The sequence below is a fragment of the Capsicum annuum genome, chromosome 6, assembly GCF_002878395.1.
Source record: "Capsicum annuum cultivar UCD-10X-F1 chromosome 6, UCD10Xv1.1, whole genome shotgun sequence".
Lineage (NCBI taxonomy): Eukaryota > Viridiplantae > Streptophyta > Magnoliopsida > Solanales > Solanaceae > Capsicum > Capsicum annuum.
The window spans coordinates 282,816-307,259 of NC_061116.1; the positions used below are offsets into that span (position 1 = coordinate 282,816).

The 24,444-nt window shown below is 36.7% G+C and overlaps 5 protein-coding genes across 6 annotated transcripts; 3 read left to right on the forward strand and 2 right to left on the reverse strand.

Moving 5' to 3' along the window:
* Positions 1–734: 734 nt before the first annotated feature.
* LOC107855143 (probable protein phosphatase 2C 47) lies at positions 735–4,429 on the reverse strand. The gene is made up of 4 exons (XM_016700146.2): positions 3,827–4,429; positions 2,326–2,499; positions 2,011–2,246; positions 735–1,438 (listed from the first exon to the last, which is right to left on the reverse strand). The coding sequence occupies exons 1-4, from the start codon at positions 3,908–3,910 to the stop codon at positions 868–870; spliced, it is 1,065 nt and encodes a 354-aa protein (XP_016555632.1). The 5' UTR covers positions 3,911–4,429; the 3' UTR covers positions 735–867.
* Positions 4,430–7,342: 2,913 nt separating this feature from the next.
* Positions 7,343–13,782, forward strand: LOC107855099 (nitrogen regulatory protein P-II homolog). The gene is made up of 8 exons (XM_016700079.2): positions 7,343–7,814; positions 7,993–8,038; positions 8,134–8,161; positions 9,668–9,755; positions 9,863–9,930; positions 10,129–10,198; positions 13,362–13,397; positions 13,554–13,782. The coding sequence occupies exons 1-8, from the start codon at positions 7,619–7,621 to the stop codon at positions 13,628–13,630; spliced, it is 609 nt and encodes a 202-aa protein (XP_016555565.1). The 5' UTR covers positions 7,343–7,618; the 3' UTR covers positions 13,631–13,782.
* A 2,857-nt stretch (positions 13,783–16,639) lies between these two features.
* On the forward strand, positions 16,640–18,084 carry LOC107855098 (transcription factor MYB108). Its single transcript, XM_016700078.2, has 3 exons — positions 16,640–16,790; positions 16,957–17,086; positions 17,175–18,084. Exons 1-3 carry the CDS (start codon positions 16,673–16,675, stop codon positions 17,620–17,622), a joined length of 696 nt encoding a protein of 231 aa, XP_016555564.1. The 5' UTR covers positions 16,640–16,672; the 3' UTR covers positions 17,623–18,084.
* A 942-nt stretch (positions 18,085–19,026) lies between these two features.
* On the forward strand, positions 19,027–20,619 carry LOC107855087 (pentatricopeptide repeat-containing protein At4g02750). Its single transcript, XM_016700071.2, has one exon. The coding sequence runs from the start codon at positions 19,027–19,029 to the stop codon at positions 20,617–20,619; it is 1,593 nt and encodes a 530-aa protein (XP_016555557.1).
* A 194-nt stretch (positions 20,620–20,813) lies between these two features.
* On the reverse strand, positions 20,814–24,287 carry LOC107855100 (transcription factor UPBEAT1). Of its 2 annotated transcripts, none has more exons than XM_047413366.1 (2): positions 21,694–24,287; positions 20,814–21,244 (listed from the first exon to the last, which is right to left on the reverse strand). In XM_047413366.1, exons 1-2 carry the CDS (start codon positions 21,694–21,696, stop codon positions 20,903–20,905), a joined length of 345 nt encoding a protein of 114 aa, XP_047269322.1. In that variant the 5' UTR covers positions 21,697–24,287; the 3' UTR covers positions 20,814–20,902. The 2 variants fall into 2 exon arrangements, with proteins under 2 accessions (XP_047269322.1, XP_047269321.1); XM_047413365.1 differs by having other exon boundaries at positions 21,634–24,287.
* Positions 24,288–24,444: the final 157 nt, after the last annotated feature.

Sequence of the window (24,444 nt, forward strand, 5' to 3'; positions counted from 1 at the left end):
GAATGTTGCCGCATCCGCGTTGGATCCTTAAAAAATGCACTACTTTTGAAGAATCCAACACACACTCGATGACATTTTTGAAAAGTCCGAGCAACACAGCGAATAATAGTACTGCAACACCATACAACTTAAAATACAGTTAGCCATCATAATATCCATAGGTATGGTTTGGCAATTGGACAATAATGTCTGTCCTTTGAAATGGTTAGCCATTGCCATCACTAGGGACCATATCTGTCCTTTGATTGTTCGAATCTACGCGAAGGTTACCTTGCGCGTTTTTGCAAGAGGTTGTTTCCACGGCTCAGATATCCCAAGTCCAAAATATGCAGAGGACAACAAAGGATATATACAAAACGCGTAGCCAAGAGCCGCGCTGGTTGAATCCCACACCAGCAACTTAGCAGCAGTACTCATACCAATAACGTTGTGGTCGTCATGATCAAGTGTTTGGTAACGCTTCTTGTAGCAGATAAGGTAAAATTTTGAAATCGACAAGATGATGATGAGTATATATCCGATGGAAATATTGACGTGAGCTCTGCAGACACCTAGTTATACCAATAAAACTGAACTTACCTTCAAGTTCCCAAGAACCGGAGGAGGAAGAAGACTAACTGGTGGTACGGTAGCTATAGCCCGGTTGTCTCATTTCATAGCTTCATGCGACTGGTAGCTTCGACAACCACAGAAACAGTTAGTACCCACACATTTCAGCCTGTTACCCAAACAACTTTGACAAAAATATTTCAATTGATGAATTTAAGTTTGAAAGTAGTTGTTATGTACAGCTAATAAAATGAGAGACTGCCATACAACAAACACCGCGCCCATCCTCTCCGGCAACTAATTGTATGTACGAAAAACTCAACGGTTTCCACTGTTATCCAACCAACTCTGTAAGCTGCACAAAGCTTCGGCTGAGAAGCTGCAGCATCTTAATCGCCTTTGTCGCGACTGTGATGGTTCAGGATGATCAAGGGAAGTAAAGCAAACGATTACCACAGTAAGATTGTCGAAGGTGTTCAGACGCAAGGCCTCCATGACAATGTCCTTGGCACACTGTTCAGGATCATCATGCCGCTTCAGACCACGGCGTACAAGATTAACAGCTTGTTGACTTGACATAACATCCCAGATCCCATCACAACCTATGATAAGGAATTCATCATCCTCGTTCAAGATGATCTGTCGGAATTCAGGTTCCGCGATCAGAGGAGAGGAAGAGCCACGAGGCAGCTTCATGTCCCAGTCTCCTAAGGCCCTAGTCACTGATAGGACACCATTGAGATAACCATCGTCAATAAATCCACCCAACTCTTCAACACGCCTTCTCTCCGATGCATAATTCGGTCTATGGTCTTGAGACATATTAACTGCTTCACCCTTGTGGCAAAGGACTGCTCGACAGTCTCCGGCATTCGCCACCATTAAAAGCCTGCAGCAGAACCGAGCAACACTCTTTAGTTAACAAGAATACAGTAGAAGGACAGGTTACAAAAATTCCATAAAACGGAACCAACTCTCATAGCCCTCCCTCCCCGCAACTTCTTAAGTTGTATGGTCTAGGGAAAGCAGATTCTGCGGAATTCAAAAATAAATACAGGTTGACCCTCATCCATCGAGCAACATACTTGAGTTAGGAATGAATAACTTATATCATCTGCTTAGAGAATTGAAAACCGTATGATGCAGCCAGAGAGTTCAACGAGACAGTATTGGGCATATAATAAGGCTAAGAGTGAGACTTAAAGGAATTCATCACGCTGAGCCGAGGATTCCAACATTGCAAGTTCGAGTTCGAGTTGCAACTCATTCAAAATCTATTATTTGTATTTATTTTGGTGGAATTTTAACACATATACAGGGTCGTAGCTAAAGTTATTGGGTTCGATGAGCCTGTAACTTATCTAGTACATCCGCTTCTTACCATGAACATGACAGATTTTGTACAGAAACGAGAAGCATTTTCATGCACATAAAAAAGGATCAAAACGATCAAAACTTTACCTTCCCAATATCAGCGCTGTCAACGCAGTAGTTCCAGAAGAACTACTCACGCTACACTCATCAGCCAAAGCAAGGTCAGCGTGAAGAAACGCTTCTCTTACCGAGTTCTTCACCTCTTTCGAAAATGTCTCATCAACTTCTGATGTCTGAGGGAAATTTGTCTCCTCAAAAAGGAACCGGAGTACATGTTGCCTCACATAAGCTGCTGCTTCGGGTCCTCCATGACCATCAAACACCTATAAGATAATGAAACACAAATCAGTTCGACAAGTCCTCCAATGACCATACATAACATGTACCGGAACTGACAATTACCCCATAGAAGGCGCAAGGCTTAGGGAACTTGACGAGGGAGCCTAGATGTGCAGAAAGATCATCTATCCTTATATGCTCATCTTCCATGAACCTCCGTGGGCCAATATCTGCAAAGCTACCTGAGCGAACGCTAGGAACAAATTGCAAAATTGTAGTATCTGGGGAATTAGAAACCTGAAAGAAAGAAACGATAAAGATACATCATTACACAGATGAAAACAGGAAGTTCAATACAAGCATGAAAATTGTCGAGCAGTGAAAATTGTCGAACAGTGAAGTTCAATCCTAAGTTAGTCATAAATCATTACAGTTAAACCCCAAGATCCATACAAAATCACACTTTAGAACAACAATTCCTTCCTAAACTGCAGCAATTAAGCTTAAGTAAGTTGTTACGAGCGAAATACTCCCTCCGTCCACTTTTATTTGTCCACTATTACGCTTAAGTAAGTTGAGACTAGCCAAATATATCTTCTTTCATTACTTTTGTTTATGATTTCATAACAATCTACTCCCTCCATTTCATTTTACTTGGCGCCTACACCAAAAAAAAGACGTTTCATTTTACTTATCCATTCTAGCAAATCAAGAAAGTTTTATTATTACTTTTTCACATACTACACTTAATATTAAATAACTACATAAGAGTTCCAGTGCATCGCTAATAAGGTTATGGTAGTAAAATACGTTGGAACTTGGGCCTAACTCAACCTCAAAAGCTAGCTCAAGTCCATATAAGCAAACTACCAGTCCATTCCCCAACCAATGTGGGACTTTTTACCCACTCTAACACTCCGCCTCACTCCCAGGCCCAACTGGCAATGGCGCGTGGACCGGGAGCCCAAAATGGGGATGGACCTGACTCTAATACCATATAAAGAATAGACCTTGGACCTAACTCAACCTCAAAAGCAATGTAAAACTTTTTACCCACTTTAACACCCCCGTCACGCCCAGGCCCAACTTGCACTGGCGCATGGACCAGGAGCCCAAAATGGGGATGGACCTGGCTCTGATACCATATAAAGAATGGACCTTGGGCCTAACTCAACCCCAAAAGCAATGTGATACATCTTACCCACTCTAACACTCCCGTCACGCCCAGGCCCAATTGACATTGGCGCGTGGACCGGGAATTCAAAACGGGGATGGACCTGGCTCTGATATCATGTAAAGAATGGACCTTGGGCCTAACTCAACCACAAAAGCTAACTCAAGAGATGAGGATTACCCAAGTCCATATAAGCAAACTACCAGTCCATTCCCTAACCCACTCTAACAAAATACACCACTAATCAAAATTTTCTTCAAGTATATGTAGGTCAATGAGGGTCAACTAATATAATAAGCATTTTATGAGGTAATTATTCAAAGTTGTACTGATGTTGAATTTTGTTCCTCAAAGATCAAATCTTCAATCAAGAATCTAAAGACAATATGGAACTTTTTACATGAAATGAAACAAGTAAAGTAAAGAAAACAAGAGGGGGAAAAAACAGACCAGATCATCAGAAGAGCAAGGGACATCCAAGACATTAATGGTCTGTTGTACAGCAGCTACCATCACTTCAGCTTCAGCTCCCATCTTTATAACTCCACAACTAACACACACACACCAAACTCAACTCACCTCCTCCTTGAAAGAAAAAAAAAACAAACACAACTTCAGTACTACGTCGAGGTAGAAAGACTGTTTTCAATAGTCGATAGAATTCTTCCAAAGGTAAATAGACTCTCTACAACAATCGATAATATTCTTGCAAAGGTAGAAAGACTGTTTCCAATAGTCGATAGTATTCTTGCAAAGGTAAAAAGACTGTCTACAACAATCGATAATATTCTTGCGAAGGTAGAAAGACTGTTTTCAATAATCGATAGTATTCTTGCAAAGGTAAAAACACTGTTTTCGATAGTCGATAATATTCTTGCGAATACAAAGAGACTATTTTCGATAGTCTATAGTATTCATGCAAAAGTAGAAAAACTGTTTTCGATAGTATTCATGCGAAGGTAGAAAGATTATATATAAGGAAAACATAGAAGTGGTGACTGGGAGGTAACTAAATTAAAGTAAAAAACAAAGTCATAGAGAGCAGGTGAACACGTATATGCTGGCGCCATAACTTCACATATTAAGTAATATTTTAAGATTCCGCATGAAAATCAAAATGTTCAGCTATTTTTTTTATTTCGAGGGTGCTTTTATTCATCTTATATTAATTTTTTTTTATATTTTTATATAATTATACATATTCTGCATCAAATTTAACGGACCAATATCGTATGAGATATTTCAAACCATAGAATATTCTTACTTATGAGAAAGTAGTCTTGGAGTAACTAATAAAGTTACTGTCACGTAATCAGGAGGTCACGGATTTCAAGACTTGAAAATTAAACAACAGTCTCGTAGAGAAATGCAACGTAAGGTCGTGTAAAATCAGGGACGGAGCCACGAACTCTTTTCGACTGAAAATTATACTATATATTTTTACATGATTAAAAATACCTTTTTATGTATATATAGTATATATATTGAACTCCCTTTGATTAGTTTGTGTGTTAGTTTGTGTGTTTACTTTTAAATCTTTTCAATAAAAATTTCGACTCCACCACTGCGTAAAGCAGATCGTTGTGGTCGAATTCTTTTCCAAACCATATACATAACGAGAGGTGGAGTACATCGTGCTGTCCTTTTTTTGAAAAAAAAAAAAAATTCTTACTTATGTTACTTTTTTTCTTTTTATGACAAAATTATACATATCATTTTTTTTTAAGATATTACTTATAAAATTATACTAAATTTATTATTAATGTTGTTTTTGTAAGCATGGCCCATGAAAGGAACATAATGAATAAAATAAAGAAACTTTGATTATTGGATATGTGACTCTTTCTTCTACAACTTGTGTGACTTCCAACTATTAAATTCCATGAAAAGAAAAAATAATTGGACTTTGAACTGATTTTTTTTTTTTTTTTTTAAATTATAACATAGTAATATTTTGGATTTAAGCTAATATTTATTCAATTTTGATTTTTGCATTAAAAAAAGAGGCTAACAGAATAATAATTTTATAACATTGACTAAAAATTAATTTAGTGGTCTAAGAAAATGACAATTTACCAATTTCATAATGTTGACCAATTTTATTGATGACTTTTCAACAATTCAATTAATTCCATAGATTTTTATGTGTCTCCCAGTAATTGAGTATAGTCAAAACTCGACAACATTTATTTGAAAAATTGATAGTGGCATTTGACGTTTAGATTCTATTTAGCTGTTATAAATAAAATATATAAAATTAAAAAAGTATGAACGTAGAAATAATTTTTTTTCCTCGTCAAGCTATGTGCATCACTGATAAATATCATATAAATAAAATTATCTATTTTTTAAAAAATTATTTGTGTCACACTATCTTTTATTAAAAGTCCATTCACCAAATCCAAATGGATCAATATTACTTAAGATTGATTGATTTGAATTTGGTAAGATAAATTTCTAATAAAACTTTTTGTAACGACAATGATATATATAAGTCAAACTTTCAACGACAGTGAATTATATGAGTTAAACTTTCAACGATAGTGGAATATGTGAGCCAAACTTTCAATGACAGTGATATATGTGAGCCAAATTTTCAACGACAGTGAAATATGTGAACCAAATTTTCAATGACAGTAGTATAAATGAGTCAAACGATGATTCATATCGTTACAAAATAATGACATAAATGAACTTTTTTGTAACGACAATGATATATATGAGCCAAATTTTCAATAATAGTGAAATATATGAGCCAAATGACACTTGATATTAGTATAAATGAGTCAAACGATGATCCATATCGTTACAAAATAATGACACAAACGAACCTTTTTATAACGACAATGCTATATATGAGTCAAGCTTTCAACGATAGTAAAATATTTGAGCCAAATTTTCAACGACAGAGGAATAAATGAGCCAAACTTTCAATAACATTAACATAAATTAGCCAAATGGTGATTCATATGTTGCAAAATAATGACAAGAACAAACCTTTTTATAACGATAATAGCACATATGAGCCAAACTTTCAACGACAGTGAAATATGTGAGCCAAACTTTCAATGAAAGTGGAATATGTGAGCCAAACTTTCAACGATAGTGAAATATGTGAGCCAAACTTTCAACGATAGTGGAATACATGAGCCAAACTTTCAACGATAGTGGAATACATGAGCCAAACTTTCAACGACAGTGAAATATGTGAGCCAAATTTTCAATTACAGTAGTATAAATGAGTCAAACGATGATTCATATTGTTACAAAATAATGACACAAACGAACCTTTTTGTAACGATAATGATATATATGAGCCAAATTTTCAATGACAGTAGTATCAGTGGCGGAGCCAAGATATTCACGAAGGGGGTTTATAAGGGAACATCCGGACTAATCGAAGGGGTTCAACATCTAATATATATACATAAAAAATAATTTTAATCATGCATGTATAGCATAATTTTTCGCCGAAAGGGGTTCAGATGAACCCCTCAGCAAAGGGTAGATCCGCCATTAAGTAGTATAAATGAGTCAAACAATGATTCATATCGTTACAAAATAATGACACAGACGAACCTTTTTATAACGACAATGATATATATGAGCCAAATTTTCAATAATAGTGGAATATATGAGTCAAACGACACTTAACACTAACATAAATGAGTCAGATGATGATTCATATCGTTATAAAATAATGACACAAACGAACCTTTTTATAACGACAATGATATATATGAGCCAGATTTTCAATAATAGTGAAATATGTGAGTCAAACAACACTTAACACTAACATAAATGAGTCAGACGATGATTCATATCGTTATAAAATAATGACATAAATAAACCTTTTTGTAATGACAATGATATATATGAGCTAAACTTTCAACGACATTGGAATATATGAGCCAAATGACACTTAACACTAGCATAAATGAGTCAAATGATGATCCAATTTGTTGCAAAATAATGACACGAATAAATCTTTTTGTAACGATAATCACATACACGAGCTAAATTATCAACAAATTTTCAATGACAGCAACATAAATGAACCAAACATTATCCAAATTTATAACAAATAAAGGTAAATGAATCATTTCTAATAATTTTACGTGATATTTGATTCTTTTCCATTGATAATAACAAAGAGTAAAGAAGGCAAAGGTGAAACAACAATGGCGTGAATTGCTTACATTTAATCTGCATAGTACTCATCGATTTAACACTGTTACTCCAATGGCAATGGCAATGGCTTCAGCTTCACTTTCCAATTCCAATTTCTCCTTTCACCCCTCCTCACAATTCCCTCATTTCACTTCTTCTTCTTGTTCCATTACTACCCACTTTCTTCTTCCTCCCAAATTCTTCCCTTCCCTCAAACACTTTCATAATCCTTCTTCTTTCCCCATTATCAGAGCCCAATTCTCTCCAGGTATCCTTTTTTTTCCTTCCTTCCGTCATTTATTTATTTACTAATGTACTAATAGACCCATGTGGTCCGGCTCTTTAATTTTCAAGATTCATGCAACGGGAGTTTTAGTGCATCGGACTGCTTAACAAATGGGTTTTTTTGGTGCTTATGATTGGTGGGTATGTTTTTGTTTTTTCAGATTTTGTTCCTGAGGCCAAGTTTTACAAAGTTGAAGCTATTCTAAGGTGCATTCTTGATCTGCTTTGTGTACTGATTCAATTTTGTTTGTTTTATATTCTTATTATGCTAATTTTCTTTCATATTCTATTCTTTACTATAGGCCTTGGAGAATTCAACAGGTTTCTAAGGTAAGCACTAACATTTTATTCCTATTTCCATTTGTATGAAAAAAAAAATTGATTCTTTTCTCTTTGTGATGATCCTTAAGTTTGCATGCTCACATGATTGCTTAGATTGTAAGGCTGGCTCTTTATTTCTTTGATTAAAGGACCAATCTTTAGGGTTAGTTGATTGACTGTTGTGTTGCTTATCCTGTTAGACCAGTGGTGGTGGTATTACTCTTTGTAGCTTCAATGTTTGTGATCCTTAAGGTTGCATGATTGCTTAGATTGTAAGGCAGGCTCTTTATTTCTTTGATTAAAGGACCAATTTTTAGGGGTAGTTGATTGAATGTTGCGTAGCTTATCCTGTCATGCTAGTGGTGGTGGTGTTACTCTATGTAGCTTCAATGTTTGTGATCCTTAAGGTTGCTTGAGTTAAGTTAGCCTTTGGAAGTAGATTTTGAAAATTTATCTTCGAGTATTTGTTTAGCCATGAAATTTGATTAGATTTCGAAAATGCAATCGTCAAATATTTAGCAAGTAAAATGCATGTCAAACACAACTTCAAAGACTCAAGTTTCAACTTCAAAATCTATGGACAAATGGGAGCTAAGCCTCTTTATTCTGTTGACTGCAGGACCTTTTTTTAGGAGGTTTTGCTCAACCCAAATTTTACGTTTAATCACATCATAGAAAAGCCTATATCTCGTGGAAAAATACTTCTACAGCACGCTTCCATATCTGTTGTGCTCAAAGTTATATCGAGCAACATACCCAGTGTATTCCCACTCACAAAGTGGGGTCCGGGGAGGGTAAAGTCTACGCAGTCCATACCACTACCTCTGATGAAGTAGAGAGGTTGTTTCTGATAGACCCAAGCTCAGGGTCAATTGAATTTTATATAGAGCCCAAGGGTTAAATTGAAATGCTGCTAGTCTGCTCTACTTAATAAGTTTGAAGTTCATCCTAGTTCTTTCTTTTTTATACAGTCTTAACGATTTCTTCACAGAGGTTGATGTATGTACCTTTTTTCTTTGCTATATTGCCGTATCAAGACCCTAAGGATAATCCGTTTGATCAGATAGCATTGAGTTTCTATTAAGCTTTTGGAGACAAATTCTTTATTTTTTGATACTAAGAAGTTTTTTCACGGATAAGTTGAGAAAAGGTCGAAGGAACACGGACTTTAGATTAGGATGTCCTAATAATATCTAGCACGAAAGAACACTTAGGGGTTGAACATATTAGATGTAGAGGTTGAAGTGAAGTAAGGGAAATGCAACCCCCCACCATCTACCCACCTTCACACACGCAGAGAAATTAAAAAAAAAAAAAAAAAAGAACCACCAGAAATGCTAGAACATTTAACGATATGGTGAAGCTGGAACAGTGGGATCATGGTATTCCGTGATGACCTATTGAACTCCATTTCACAAACCCGATGAAAGGAAAACATTACTCTAGATATTTCAAAACTCCTATTCCCAAAAACTAAATGATGCCATCATTTACTCATCATTTCTGTATATGAAGGCACTACTGAAAATGGGCATTCGTGGTGTCACTGTCTCGGATGTTCGTGGTTTTGGCGCCCAAGGTGGCCTGACCGAGAGGCAAGCTGGTATGGAAACATTCATCAATTTTTAACTGATTATTTAGGTTGTTGTGGATATTTCTCAATTGAAAAGAGACTCTTCCTGATGTTTTGAAGTTATCTGCTGCTTGCAGGCTCTGAATTCTCCGAAGACAATTTCGTAGCAAAAGTTAAAATGGAGATTGTTGTCAGCAAAGACCAGGTTTTGAATTTAAAAGGCCTTGATCAAGTTTTCTGCACTGTAATTCAAAAACATATGTGTAGATTATAGAAGTATATGGTTAAAGTATCATTTCTTTTTCCTATGTATATTCAAGTTTTATTTATGTGGTGCTCCTTGCGATACAATCGTTCTTTTTAGATGTTAGTCCTGATCTAACCTGTAATTCTGTCCTATTAGGTTGAAGGAGTCATTGCCAAGATAATTGAAGAGGCAAGAACTGGTGAAATTGGTGATGGAAAGATCTTCTGTAAGTTCTTCTCTTCACGATCCTGAAGTTCTATCACTAGTTATGTGGATACAAATATTAATTTGACATAAATACTCCCACCAAGCTTGAGCCCGTTAAGTTAATGATTTGGCAATGAGTATTCTGTATATTTTATTGTCATGATGCATGACATATCCTCTGTACAGGGTAAGGTGTAACATATAATCTTTAACTACTTGTGTTTTTTCCAAGCAAATATTTGTCTTAAAGGGTAGAGGAGTTACCTATTTGTCGAACATCTCAGAAGGATTACCTGTTTACTTGTGACTGCTTAGATATCGAGGAGATGGGGAACTTTTATTTAGATTTTTTTTATTTCCGTGTTTTCTGTCTTAATCCAATTCTTTTTGGTTTAAAATGATGAATGTCAATAAAGCCTTAAACTTGTCGAACTTATAGAGCGGGGTCCTACTTGCGAGTATTAGTAATTCCACTATTAAGTCATAGTTCTTGCCCAGGGGCGGATCCAGGATTTTCAGTGAGGGAGTTCGGTAGTACATATACGGACTAGTCGAAGGGGGTTCAGTCTCTATTATTTATACATAAATTTTTTTTTTTACCATGTAAAAATAGTATAATTTTCCGACGAAGGGGGTTCGGATGAACCCCCTGAAATACATGTACATCCGCCACTGTTCTTGCCTTCGTGTGCTTTATGAGTAAGCTCTATAGTTAGTTTGTTTCCATATCTGCTGTTTACATTTCTTCTATAGGTGATATTTGGAGTCTGCAATATCTATTGCACTTGGACTAGTGCAAATCTGGGATCTCTTCCAGCCACGTGAGACTAGTTGAATTAATACCAACCGTGCAGTGGGTTTAGTGGGTAGCGATTCAATGTGTGTCACTGAATGCTTGGACTCGAGACCCTGTGGAAAGTCTACTCTTAAATACTCAAGAACATGGATGGCCTTGTCTTCAGCCCAACTTAGGTGCTGTGAAGACGCCTGTTTGCTGAGTGGAACCTTTTTCCTCTGCCCACGCATGCGTTATATAGAACCGAAAATGAGTAATGGGTACGGATTCAGAACAGATAGAGATGCATTCAATTTTAAGTAGGTGTTTAATTTTTTCTGAAGGATTCATGTTGAAATGGCTATACCCGTAACACTCCCATTTAATATAGGTAACACTAATGCAAAATGAAGTGTATATAAAATATAGATCTGTCCTCTTTCTTTGTTTTTATGCCAAGGGAGAAAAATGAGAGACAGACTGGTTGGACTAGTATCCTCCAATATGTAGCTGAAATAACTTTTTCGCCTAAAGCTTCTTACCGTTGTCGAGTTTGATGGTGTTACGAATCACCCGTTTAACCATTTTTGACTGTTAAAACTTAAAGAAAAGCTGAGCAAATTCAAGTACAGGAATTGCTCAACTGTCTTCTCTAATCCAGTTATACTTTTTCTTTTTGAAACTGGTAAGTAATGTATTCGTCAGCATTAAGGATATGCTGGCCACCTCCAAAACGTGTTGTCAATAATCTGATCTATGACATCTCTATACAAAGCTGTTTACACCAAAAAAGTAAAGCTAGTAAACAATTCCGTTTAACCTTGCGTATGGAATTAGATCTATCTTCAAAACATCTACCATTTCTTTCCCTCCACACCAACCACCATATGCATGATGGTATTAGCTTCCACCATCTCTATCGACTCTTACTTCCTCCTCTCCTAATCCAGCAACTCAGCAGATCTGAAGTATGCTCCGGCATTATCCAGTTCAAGCTTGTGATGTTGAGAAACAAATTCCAGAGTTGAGCAGTGAGCTCGCAGTGCAAAAAAAGGTGATTATTTGTTTCCCCTGTCAAATTGTACAAAAAACATCTAGGAACAAGTTGTCTGCCCTGCTTCCGTCGTACTTCCCGCGTCAAGCAAGCCCTCTTTATCACTAGCCAAGTGAAGCATTTCACTATTGTAGGTATTTCGATACTTAGGACCCCCAGCCATAACCTGCATGCTTCTTCTGTAAGCACTACCAACTGAGAAAAGGCCATCCTTGTTATGCTTCCACAGCAACCTGTCTGTGGCAGTTGTGTTAATGCTTACTCCGCCAAGTTTCCCCAGTAACTCTACCACCTTATCTACCTTCCAGTTATACTGGTTTGTTAATTTAAGTTCTTGGTTGAGCCACTGGCATCCATTTATTTAGTCAACGTCAACAGCAAAACTGGCTGAAAGCTTGCAATAATCCAAGTGTGTTGCACCTTAAGTGTGGTGAAACCAATGCCAGCAAGCCTTTTAAAACGTGCTTGCAATGACACCCTTATTGTTCAAACAAAATCTTTTGGTTCTGCTGAGACGGTGTACTACTATATACTGGTGTAGGTCTACCAGAAGAAACTAATAGAGAATACTTGCCCAAAATTATAAAATAAGATACTATGCTGTAGGAATCTCAACCCGTTTATCATTCTCTTCTATTTTATCTGACAAGGAAATCCGTAAGTGATGTGTTCACAATCGTTCAATTGTAGCCCAAATTTGTTGGTCTCGCCTTTGCTTCAATGCGTACTTTCTTAAATATTTAAACATCTTGTGAGAAGATATGGGTTCAGTTTGTAGCTTATAAAGATACGTGCATGCATTTGTGATTTATCGATATACACACATGTACTCTTCTATGTTTTCCTCTTGAGGCTTTTTATTCATTCACGGGCCAAAATTATTCTGCAACGTCAAAATTGAAAAACGCATTTTCCAGTGGTAACGAGATCCCTAGCTTTTGGCCAAGTCTCTATTTAGTTTTCACACAAAATTATCCTATGTTAACGTAGTAACTTCAAGAACATCTTCGCAATTTTGTACCCTTATGGAGTGATGTCGATTAGAGTGCTGCACTATTATAGAGATCATTACTTTCTAGAAAAATGCCAAAGATGGCCTATTAGGCAGCCTAGTTGATTAGGAATGTTGAGCTCGAAGAATCTTCTGATGTTTTACATGACATGACATGACATTTCTGAACACAATCTAACCTTTGTAACGTTTAAACATGACATGTTTGTCCTTGCAAAAGAAAATCTTAAACGAGTCAAAAAGATGGTGAAGTTCAATGGGCTGTTGAAGTTTGGCCATCTTTTACGGTATCTCTAGTTTTCATCTTCCAATTAGTGATGCTGTTTCTTTTTCTTTTGCAGTGACTCCTATCGCGGATGTGATAAGAGTTCGCACTGGTAAGCAGAGAAATTTTGATGACGACTGTCCTTTTGAATCTATAAACTAGATTGGTCTTCTCTGTTGGTTGATTTGTCATCTGAATTTCGTCTTCTTTACTGAAGTCATGAAAACTTGCGCGTTATAATGATCCTACATATGGTACAATGTAACAGGAGAACGCGGAGAAAAGGCAGAGAGGATGATGGGAGGGCACGCTGACATGACCTCCACCGCATCAGTATCAACTTGAGCTGAGCTGCATATCTCTAGCTTTAATCCATCTCTAGTTATGTATCATGTCGATCGTATGTGTTGAGTTACGGAACAAGGTCCAGTTTTTATCTGGAACATGCCGTCTGTCAGGTATGAAATGAAATAAAGTAGTCGGAGACTTATCGCGTACCTGTGGTTTCCGTAGCCATTTTCCAGAAAAGTGGTAGCTTAGTAGTAGCCATTTCATTGTTGCACTCTTCAGCATAATCGCGCTAGCTATGCTATTTCCTAAATTCTCTGTTCGATATACATTGAACCATTAAGTCAGGCTAATGCCGAAGTTAAGCAGCAGAGGGCTCAGCGCGATAGTGCACTGAGCCAGCCTCAGACATAGCTGCTGCAATAACCGCTCTGCGCTCACTGGCTCCCACCGTAACAACAACAACATACCCAGTGTATTCCTATTCCTACAGAGTGAGGTCTGGGGAGGGTAAAGTGTACGCAGTTCATACCACTACCTCAGGTGAAGTAGAGTAGCGGTTTCCGATAGACCCCCCTGGCTAAGACAGATAACACTGGCTCCCACCATAACAACAACAGCATACCCAGTGTATTCCCAGTCACTCTGAGGAGAGTAAAGTGTACGAAGTTCATACCACTACCTCAGATGAAGTAAGAGGCTGTTTTCGTTAGACCCTCGGCTCAGGACAAACAACAGTATAACACCACCTTTCCCACCATGCTCAAACATCTCTATAGTTTGGGCTGCTATTCATAGCTTGGGTCACAGCCCACCACAGAAATTATTTGCTTGTGTTTCCTTTTACTAATTATTGGAACAACCTATCTATTCCACTTAAAGGTAAAGATAAGGTCTACGTATACTTTATTACCTCATATATCCATTTATGGTATTACACTGACTATGTTATTCGAGTTGTTCTCATAGAACCTCTTCACTATGTCTCCACCACACTAATATATTCCAAAAACAACAACAACATATCTAGTGTATTCCCGTAAAGTGGGGTCTGGGAAGGGTAAAGTGTACGTAGACCATACCATTACCTCAGATGAAGTAGAGAGACTGTTTGCGATAGATCCCCGGCTCAGAACAAATAACAGAATAGCAAACACAAAATAACATTTTTAGTTTTAAGTTTTCCATTTTATTTTTAATGACATTTATTTTCATGACAAATTTTAGAAGCATTTTCAAGACTTGCGTCTTCAATTTCTAGTATTTGATTCGCCGCCAAACCCACCATTTGTTAGAATTTTGAAAAGTCTTATGTCATTAATTAGACGTAATCTTTGTTGATTAAGAATCTTTGAATTCAAAAAATATATTAATTAATTAATTAATTACTATTTCATACGTTAGGCAAATCAAATTTTTGAAAAGCGAAACATGACAAATATTTTGAAAATGTTTGTGTTGGATTTAAACCTTAACTTTGGAGTGGTGAGGGAATAAAGGTATTAATTGACTATATATTAATCTTTTTGACCTAATCACTGCCTAACAAATTCTTAATTCCTTAACATTATTAGTACATATTGGAACAATTTATGGAGTTTATAGACCACAAAGTCTTTAATCAAACACATAAAAACTTCAAAGAGGACCACATGAAATCAAGGTACATAAATTTCCACAAGAGATATATATTGGGTTTGAAATTCTAGCGTCGTGCGTAAGCTTATAATTTCGAGGCGATAATTCAGGTGACCCATAAAACTATACTAAAAACATAATATTATTGTGGTTTGGCCAAACGAGCTCTTATATTTGTAATATGGGGAGTGGAACGTACCCTCCACCAAGAAGATGCATGTTCAGATAGCCAACCAACTGAGTTTCTAACAGGGGTTCCATTACCATCGTGAACTCAATTTCAATATATTTTCGTCACCCTTTTTAGCTGACGTGGCATCTTTATTAAATAAAATGAGGCACACGTGTCAAAGGTGCCACGTCAGCTAAAAAGGTTGATAAAAGGTACCACGTCAGCTAAAAAGGATGACAAAAGTACGCTAAAAACGAGTTCACGGAGGTAATAGGATCCCTGTGAAGTTAAAATATGTCGTAGCAAATTCGGTCATAGTTCGGGTACTAGATTTTTTTTTTTGTACCCATTAATATTTCTACTTTAAATATTATTCATGTTTGACCATTTTCAAATATTCTTCCAAAGGCATTTCTTCATATTCAAGTTTATTAGTACTAACGAACGTACACTTTCAAACCTAGCATGGAATTCCACTCTTTTTATGCAACCTTATCTTAAAACTTTTGAAATCACAATAATAAAAAAAGAAGAAAGTCTTTCTATATATATATATATATATATATATATATATATGTATATATGTAAGTAGGGGTGGGCATGGTATGGTATGGTACGGTATTTGAAACTTCGGTACGGTAATTTCGGTATTCGGTTTTTAAAAACATTATACCATTACCATACCATATTAATTTGGTATGGTTCGGTATTTTGACGTTTGGTTTCGGTATTTTGCGGTATGGTAATCGGTAACCATAGTTTGTTTAACTTCGACAATATATACTCGTATGCTAGAGTATTACTATTTCGAATTTTCAAAAGCACGTCTTAATTGTATCATAAATACACATTAATGATGTAGAAATATTGAAAAAGAAGTACAAACAATTTCTTTTATTAGTCAATTACACCAAAAAGACATTTCAATCAAAATAGAGTAGCGAAAGTTTCAATGTCTAAACATTTTTATACTAATACTAAGTATTATATTTGTGTGTCTCTCTGTGTGTGTATATATATATATATAAAAGTTACTTATGTAACTATATATGTATTTCGGTATGGTATTCGGTATTTCGGTATGTCATTTGTAAATATTGAATACCATACCATATACCAAAAAAAATTTAAATACCAAATACCATAATATCAAAAATTTCGGTTTGGTATGATAATTTGGTATATACCATACCATGCGGACCCCTAAGTTATATTTATATATATAGTCCCCTTTGTGTATAGGTAATATTAGAACATATAAACATAACAATTAGTATTTGAGAATATATATGGAAGCATCAATGGAGATGAAGAAAGGGCCATGGAGTTCAGATGAAGACTCTAAACTCATCCATTCCATCTCCTTACTTGGCCAAGGACGTTGGGATTCTCTCGCTCGCTTTGCTGGTATGTCATGTTGTTAAAAAGATCATGCGTTTTATTTACGTACCTACACATCGTTGGGATAAGATCATGCACCATTATGCATTGCATGCAAAGAAAGTATAGTAATATATTTCATTTCGTTGGTTTGTGTTTGACCAAAAAATTTTACTGACGTATATACGAGTAGGGTTGAAGCGTAGCGGTAAGAGTTGTCGATTGAGATGGTTGAATTATTTGAGACCAAATTTACGACGGGGAAAAATAACTCCTCAAGAACAACTCCTTATTATACTCCTTCACTTTCGCTTTGGAAATCGGTAAGTTTCAATTATGATGGAAATGTTAATATATAAAAGTTGAACTCGTACGTAACAATTATTTATTTATTTATTTTTTGACCGATAGATGGTCAAAGATAGCGGAGAACTTGCCAGGAAGAAGTGATAACGATGTAAAAAATTACTGGAGAACCAAAGTGCAAAAACATGCGAAAGAGCTTCATTGCGACGTAAATAATAGCCACCAATTTCGACACTTTCTTCTCTATCAATGGCTTCCATCTCTGCTGGCTCAACAAATATCGCCTACTACGCCACCTTCTTCTCCTAACAACATGATGACATGTCCAAACGCTGATTTCATCTCATCACCAGAAGATAATAATACGAGTTATAATATTTGGAACAACTTGTCTAGTTTTGAAGATGAAATTAATATTTCTCATGATTATTCAATCCCTACTGATGATGAGTACTACTGTCACAATTATTGGCCAACTACACCATCACAAGTACTATTACCAGATGAAATGCTATGTTTGGATGATGATATGGACCTCTGGCTCTTTCCTTAGAGTTGTGTGTAACATGCATGGGTAGCTATTTTTATTCACACTTTATATGTATATTAAGAACCAAGTATCTATCTATCTGTGACTCTGCACTTGAGATTGTTACAGATGTAGTCATAAGCTTTAAATTCAGCATTCTAGATATTGCTAATAATTAATTTATTGATGAAAGACTGTACGAGTAGCCCACCAACTTAGGAACCTGGTCCCTATCCAACGCATGAAGTAATGAACAAGAGTAAATAGAGAATGCAATGTAAGAGAAACAGTGTTCACATGATATTTACGTGAAAACCTCCTTACTCAAGGGATCAGAGTAAAATTACGACCTACCACGTAGATTTTTCAACTACTTCACTATCTTCAAGAAACTTGAATACAGACTCCATATAGTTCACGGATTAACCTGTTAATCCTCAACGACTTGCAATAGCTCTATTACATGACTCCAGAACAATAACTCTATTGCTAACACTGAAACAACTAACTCTAGCTGAATCAATTACTGACTAACTCACTCTAGCTGACTCAACACATACGTAGAAAACAAACAGTGAAAAACCCTACAATTTATGGACTAGAGAAGTAGGTTAAATGTTTACAAATCACTAAACAAAGATGTAAATACACCACGAGCTTTAAGACAAGAGTAACGACTGAGCAGTTCCTGTTGCAAGTGAGGCTTTGGTTGAAAGATTTGCTTCAAGGGAGATTGAGAGTTCTTTTCATACGAGAGCTTAGGTTTTCTTACTGTAACATGTTGAATATATATGAGACAAGAAAATCTAAGACTCGTTTGATTCACTGGAGCAAAAAGGTGTTGCAGCTTTGTCATTAATTTTCTGCCATCCGGTAATATATTTCCAGATGTAATGCTGACTTGATGCGGAATACGTTGATCTAATGAACCTGGTCCCTGAATAGCTGTAGCTTCATCATTTAGAGTATTGTACATGGCTCCATGCGAACCAGGTTCGAAAATTGATTCGTCAATCATCAAAACTAAGGACTTAATAAGTGAGATTCAGTTGGCTAGCCCAATGGTATAAGTGGGAAGCTCTTTCACCTCTATCATATATGCACTCATAGGTCAACTTATTTTCATGCATGTCGTATAATACATAAATGTCCTCTTTAAATTTTCATGCATGTCGTAAATTTGTATAAAATTGAATAAATAGATATATACATCTTATGTGCTATTTTACGTGACAATTCACGTTATATATGACCTTTTACTTATATTATATATAGATATCATGAATGTAGGAAATAGATTTTCAAAAATGACTTATATCTTAGATTTTCTTCAACTTCTCTTCGTCCATATTTGACTTCATAGAACCTTAAGAAACAATAAATAAAATGATAATTTTACTATATCACCCTTAGGCATTCGTGAGCCAAATGCCCACGCCGTGGGCCTTCACCCTTTCCCGCCAAATTTCTGCCGTTTCGCCCGTTTATTTAAACAAAACCATCAACAGTTTTGTCTCAAATGGTAAACTCCAAGAAGCCCGCAAGCTGTTCGATCAAAGTCCCCACTTAACAAACATCGTATCATGGAACTCCCTCATAAAAGGTTACTTTAAAAACAAGAACATCCAACATGCAGAGTACCTGTTCGACAAAATGCCTCAACGAGATGTCGTTTCTTGGAACACCATGCTCTCCGGTTATCGCAACGCTAACAATCCGGATAAAGTATACAGATGCTTTTTAGATATGAACAGATGTGGAGATGTAAGATCCAATGAGCTCACTTTTTCGGTAGCGATTAGCTCATTCTTGAATCTTGATTTCAAGCATTTGATCCCTCAGCTTCATGGACTTGTGATTTGTTTAGGGTTAAGTCTTAATGTATATGTAGGATCAGCATTGATGAGGGGTTATGTTGATTTGGATGATTATGTAGGTCTAGTTAGAGTTTTCGATGAGATTTTGGACAAAGATGTTACGCCGTGGAATGTGTTGATTTTGGGTTACATGAAGTTCGGGTGCACGAGTGAGGCTCAGAGGGCGTTTGATATGATGCCGAGGAGGAGTTTTTTTACGTGGAGTACTTTGATCAATGGGTATATTGAGAATAAGAAGGTTAATGAAGCGCGGGTAGTTTTTGATAAGATGTGTGAGAAAGATGTGGTTTCTTGGACAGCGATGATAAGAGGTTATGTGAAAGATGGAGACTTTATGAAGGGTTTGGAATTGTTTAAGTTGATGTCGAACTCGGGTGCTCGTCCTAATCATTTTACGTTCTCAACTGTTTTAGATGCGTGTGCAGGCTACTCTGCTGTTCTCGTGGGTAATCAAGTTCACGCGTGCATCTTGAAGTCTGGTTTCCCTCTTGATGTCGTCTTGTTGACCTCCCTTGTTGATATGTACGCTAAATGTGGTGACATTGAAGTTGCTTTCTGCATTTTTGAGTCGATAACTGTAAGGAATTTGGTAGCTTGGAATTCGATCATTGGAGGTTATGCAAGACACGGGCTTGCAGAGAGGGCAATGCAGGAGTTCGAGAGGATGCTGAAGAGTGGTATAAGGCCCGATGAAATTACCTTTATTAATTTGGTATATGCGTGTGGTCATGGTGGACTAGTCGAGGAAGGTGAGAGAATTTTCAATTCTATGGTAACAGAATACGGATTGAAAGCAGAGATGGAACATTACGCGTGTATGGTGGACTTGTATGGAAGGGCCGGTCAGCTTGAGAAAGCAGAAAAATTAATCGATGGGATGCCTTTTAAGCCTGATGTGGTGGTGTGGGGGGCATTGCTGGGAGCCTGTGGCTTGCACTCATGTCTAGAGCTCGGAGAGATTGCAGCGAACGGAATCTACACATTGGAGCACGCCCATCCTGCAGTATACTCGGTGCTTTCCAAAATCTATGGCGACAAAGGAGTGCGCGGTGACATAACTGGTTTGGATAAGTTGATGAAGAAATGGCGCGCTACAAAGCAGAAGGCTAGTAGTTGGATCGAATCTCCTTCTTCCATAAACTGATATGTTCGCATTTACTATGAGGTAAGCGGCTCTCTACACAACACACTTTCATTAAGCAACTATTTATGTCTCATTCTGGCAAACTGAAGCAAGTTATCAGAAAATATGTAGTGGCAGCATATGTTTGATGTATTTTTTGTATAAAACATAGATGAATGAACGAAGAAAACAAGATCACTTACATCTGCTAAATCGCTAAGTAGAGCAACTTTCTTTATATAAGTCGATTTTCACACAATAAATTGAAGAAATTTACAAATGAAAACGGCTAGACAACATGAAATTATATCATAAATTTCATGCTAGAAGATGACAACACATTAACCATAACTTGCATAACCTTAACTCTCATTTCCAAAGCCAAAATGTAATCAGCTGTCTCTCTGAAAATCCCTTCCATGCCTGAATCCTTACAGTTTGGAATCAACTTCTTAAGTACCCTAACCTTCCTTCCAATCGCATTCTCGGACCTTCTAGAACCTTCAACGCGTACCCTTCTCTTCATTAAAACGCTTTTACACCGCTTGCCTTTGACGTGCCTTATGCTATACGTCCTGACCCTTTGTCTCCTTATACAGCGTTGGCCTCCTAAAAGGGGATCGCTATCGCTAAAATCGCACTTTCCCTTGTTAGGAGTATGATAAAAAACACCCATGAGAGCAAAATCAAGAAGAGCTAGAGAAAACTATAGTACTCAAAACAAGAAATTATGGCATGTATGTTGGTAGCTAGTAGCTCTTTGACAATTTTTTGTGAAGCAAATTGTGTGGCTATATATAAAAAAAGGACAACCCAGTGCACTAAAGCTACCGCTATGCGCGGTGTCTGGGGAAAGGCCCCACCAAAAGGGTGTATTGTATGCAGCCTTACCTTGCTTTCTGCTAGAGGCTGTTTCCAAGATTTGAACCCGTGAACTCCTAGTCACATGGCATCAACTTTACTAGTTACTCCAAGGCACCCTTTCAAAATGTGTGGCTATATATAAAAAAGGGTAGCCCGATGCACTAAACTTACCGCCATGCACAGTGTCCGGGGAAAGGCCCCACCATAAGAGTGTATTGTACGCAGTCTTACCATGCATTTCTGCTAGAGGCTGTTTTCAAGACTAGAACCCGTGACCTCCTAGTCACATGACATCAACTTTACCAGTTAATCCAAGTCACCCTTCAAAATGTGTGTGGCTATATATGTTATGATAATTCCATTAAACCAATTATAGGATAATGCTAAATATTTTAAGGCATCATTATTTATGTCTTTCCAAAAGAATGGGATCAAAATAAATCAATGAATCTCATGAAGCCAAGTGTACATTTTTATTAAGTTGTGGTGGTGACTTATAGGAAATGCATGTTCTCCAGCTAAGTATTGCACATGAACCCACATGATTATTCTCTTCACCACCCCCAACCATAAGTGTATATATATATATAGCTTAATTAAACACCACCAGATTTTTTCCCTCTCTCTCATATAGGCCCCTAGAAGAGGCTGAGCCAGAATTTCAATTCAGATGATTCAAAATTTGAGGAAAAACTAATCGAAGGGGTTAAACATCTGATCGTATATATATATATATATAAAATAATTTTAATCATTCATAAATAGTATAATTTTTCATTGAAGGAGGATGGAATGAATCCCTTCGCCCCTAGTACAACACACACGCATGCATGATTTGAATGAAAAACACCCTGGATTATTCCTTTCCCTAACTTCACAAATTCAATGCATACCTAATGTGAATATGAGTTAGGCGGAAGTAGATTCAGAATTTAAATTTTATCTGTTCATACCTAATATTTGTTGCAGTTTTAGTAAATTTTTAAACATAATACTCGCTCCGTCCCAAATTGAGATGACACAGCTATTAAGAAAACAATAATTGGTAAGATAACTTTACCATTTTGCCCCTATTAATTTTGTCATGTTGTTAGTTCCAACATTGATGGAGTTGTTATATGACTGATATCAAAACACTTTTTTCATGGATAATTAGGATTATAGAATTACCAATGATGCATCCGCTCCCGATGGGCGGAGCTATAATATTTGGTTAGTACGTGTCGATTTGAACGAATTCAGTAGCTTTTACTTAAACCTTATATTTGTATTGGAAATTTGTTGAATATGTATAATGTATTTAATTATGAACCTAGTAACTAAAACGAATAGATCGTAAGGCTGACAGAGTTAGTGTAACAAGTGGTATTTCATAACTTCTCAGTCGAGCTCGTCGCACCAAACTTGCTTAATGCGGCTTGCATCTCCAGTGTGGTTTGCGAGCTATTGAACAGGAGCGAATTTATCCATACGTAAGATAACAACAACGAATTTGCCTGAGGGTTCCAAAAAAAAAAATGTAAAACAAACTATGAATCCTACGACAAGTTTAAAATTCATAAACTTCAAATTCTAAATTTGACGGCCAATGTAAATGGGGGGCCAATGCAAATGGGGGACTCTATTACAGCCTAAGTTGCTCGGACTCTTCAAAAATGTTTGCCACACCCGTGTCAAATTCTTCAAAAATACACTATTTTATAAAGATTCATTATGCACTCGTAGGCATTTTTGAAGAGTATGAGCAGTTCAGATTACAGCTAACTTCATGTTCCCCCAACAGGAGGCTCCTTAATTTAAGCAATTTTGTAATCATATTTTGTCTATAAAAAGTGAGACCTAATAATCTTTCTTGTTGAGAATTGGGATAAGATTACATTGTCTAATTACATTTCTTTTAACTTTTCAAGATAATTAATTAATCAAATTAATGATTATTTGACTGATTCTTTATGTATTAATTAAAATTGAAATGATTATTGTGTATATTGCCTCAACTACTTGATTGTTAATAATTACCTCCTATCAAGAACATGGAGGCACATGAAGATTGTTAAGAAGAAATAGTGGGTACAAAAGAGTAAGGGATGGAGTTATAATATTAGATATGTGATCAGGTGAACTCAATAATTTTTATCAGATTATTTTAATTTGTTATTTAAAAAAAGAACAGTTTGGTGTACTAAAACTATCGCTATGTGCGATGTTCAGGAAGGGTCCCACCACAAGGGTGTATTGTACACAGTCTTACCTTGCATGCAAGAGGCTGTTTCTAAGACTTAAACCCGTAACATGACAACAATTTTATCGATTACTCCAAGACAAAGGATTGTTGGGAGTAGGATTTGAACCCAGGAAGCCAAGCAACAAATGAAACCCCCACTAAGCTAAGCTTCACAATCAAAAAAGGCAATCCGGTGCACTAAAGCTACCGCTATGCGCGGTGTCCAGAGAAGGATCCTACCACAAGGGTGTATTGTACGCAGTCTTACTTTACATTTATGCTATAGGCTGTTTTCAAGGCTTGAACCCATGACCTCCCGATCACATGGCAACAAGTTTACCAAGTTTACCAGTTACTCCAAGGCTCCTCTTCAGCTATTCAGTGTTCATAAAAATTGGCCAACCTTTCTAGTTTTAGGATCAAATAATGCTGAAATAGTATCTACAACAACAACATACCCAGTGAATTCCCACTCAGTGGGGTCTGGGGAGGGTAAAACGTACGCAGTCCATACCACTACCGCCGAAGAAGAAGAAGTAGAGAGGTCGTTTCCGATAGACCCCCTGGGGCTCAAGATACAAAATGCTGAAATAGTCTCTACAGTCCAGAATTCAGATCCCTGTCATTCTTCTGTCTGCTTTTTCTTTGGTGCCAACATATGAAACAATCATCTCCAGTTTTCTTTTACAAGAGGCTTGTAGGAAGTTTTTCTATTGAAAAGAATGCCATTTCAGCAAGAGGCTGTTGATCAAGACTCG

Excerpts from the sequence above, each read along its gene's own strand:
- LOC107855143 (XM_016700146.2), bottom strand. The coding sequence starts at position 3,910 with ATGGGAGCTGAAGCTGAAGTGATGGTAGCTGCTGTACAACAGACCATT. Across the intron at positions 2,247-2,325 it reads AGCCTTGCGCCTTCTATGGG|GTGTTTGATGGTCATGGAGG; the intron begins GTAATTGTCAGT and ends ATTATCTTATAG. Across the intron at positions 1,439-2,010 it reads ACAGCGCTGATATTGGGAAG|GCTTTTAATGGTGGCGAATG; the intron begins GTAAAGTTTTGA and ends GTTCTGCTGCAG.
- LOC107855099 (XM_016700079.2), top strand. The coding sequence starts at position 7,619 with ATGGCAATGGCAATGGCTTCAGCTTCACTTTCCAATTCCAATTTCTCC. Across the intron at positions 7,815-7,992 it reads CAGAGCCCAATTCTCTCCAG|ATTTTGTTCCTGAGGCCAAG; the intron begins GTATCCTTTTTT and ends TTGTTTTTTCAG. Across the intron at positions 8,162-9,667 it reads GAATTCAACAGGTTTCTAAG|GCACTACTGAAAATGGGCAT; the intron begins GTAAGCACTAAC and ends CTGTATATGAAG.
- LOC107855098 (XM_016700078.2), top strand. The coding sequence starts at position 16,673 with ATGGAAGCATCAATGGAGATGAAGAAAGGGCCATGGAGTTCAGATGAA. Across the intron at positions 16,791-16,956 it reads TTCTCTCGCTCGCTTTGCTG|GGTTGAAGCGTAGCGGTAAG; the intron begins GTATGTCATGTT and ends ATATACGAGTAG. Across the intron at positions 17,087-17,174 it reads CACTTTCGCTTTGGAAATCG|ATGGTCAAAGATAGCGGAGA; the intron begins GTAAGTTTCAAT and ends TTTGACCGATAG.
- LOC107855087 (XM_016700071.2), top strand. The coding sequence starts at position 19,027 with ATGCCCACGCCGTGGGCCTTCACCCTTTCCCGCCAAATTTCTGCCGTT.
- LOC107855100 (XM_047413365.1), bottom strand. The coding sequence starts at position 21,696 with ATGGTAAGACTGCGTACAATACACTCTTATGGTGGGGCCTTTCCCCGG. Across the intron at positions 21,245-21,633 it reads CCCGGACACTGTGCATGGCG|GGAAAGTGCGATTTTAGCGA; the intron begins GTAAGTTTAGTG and ends ACTCCTAACAAG.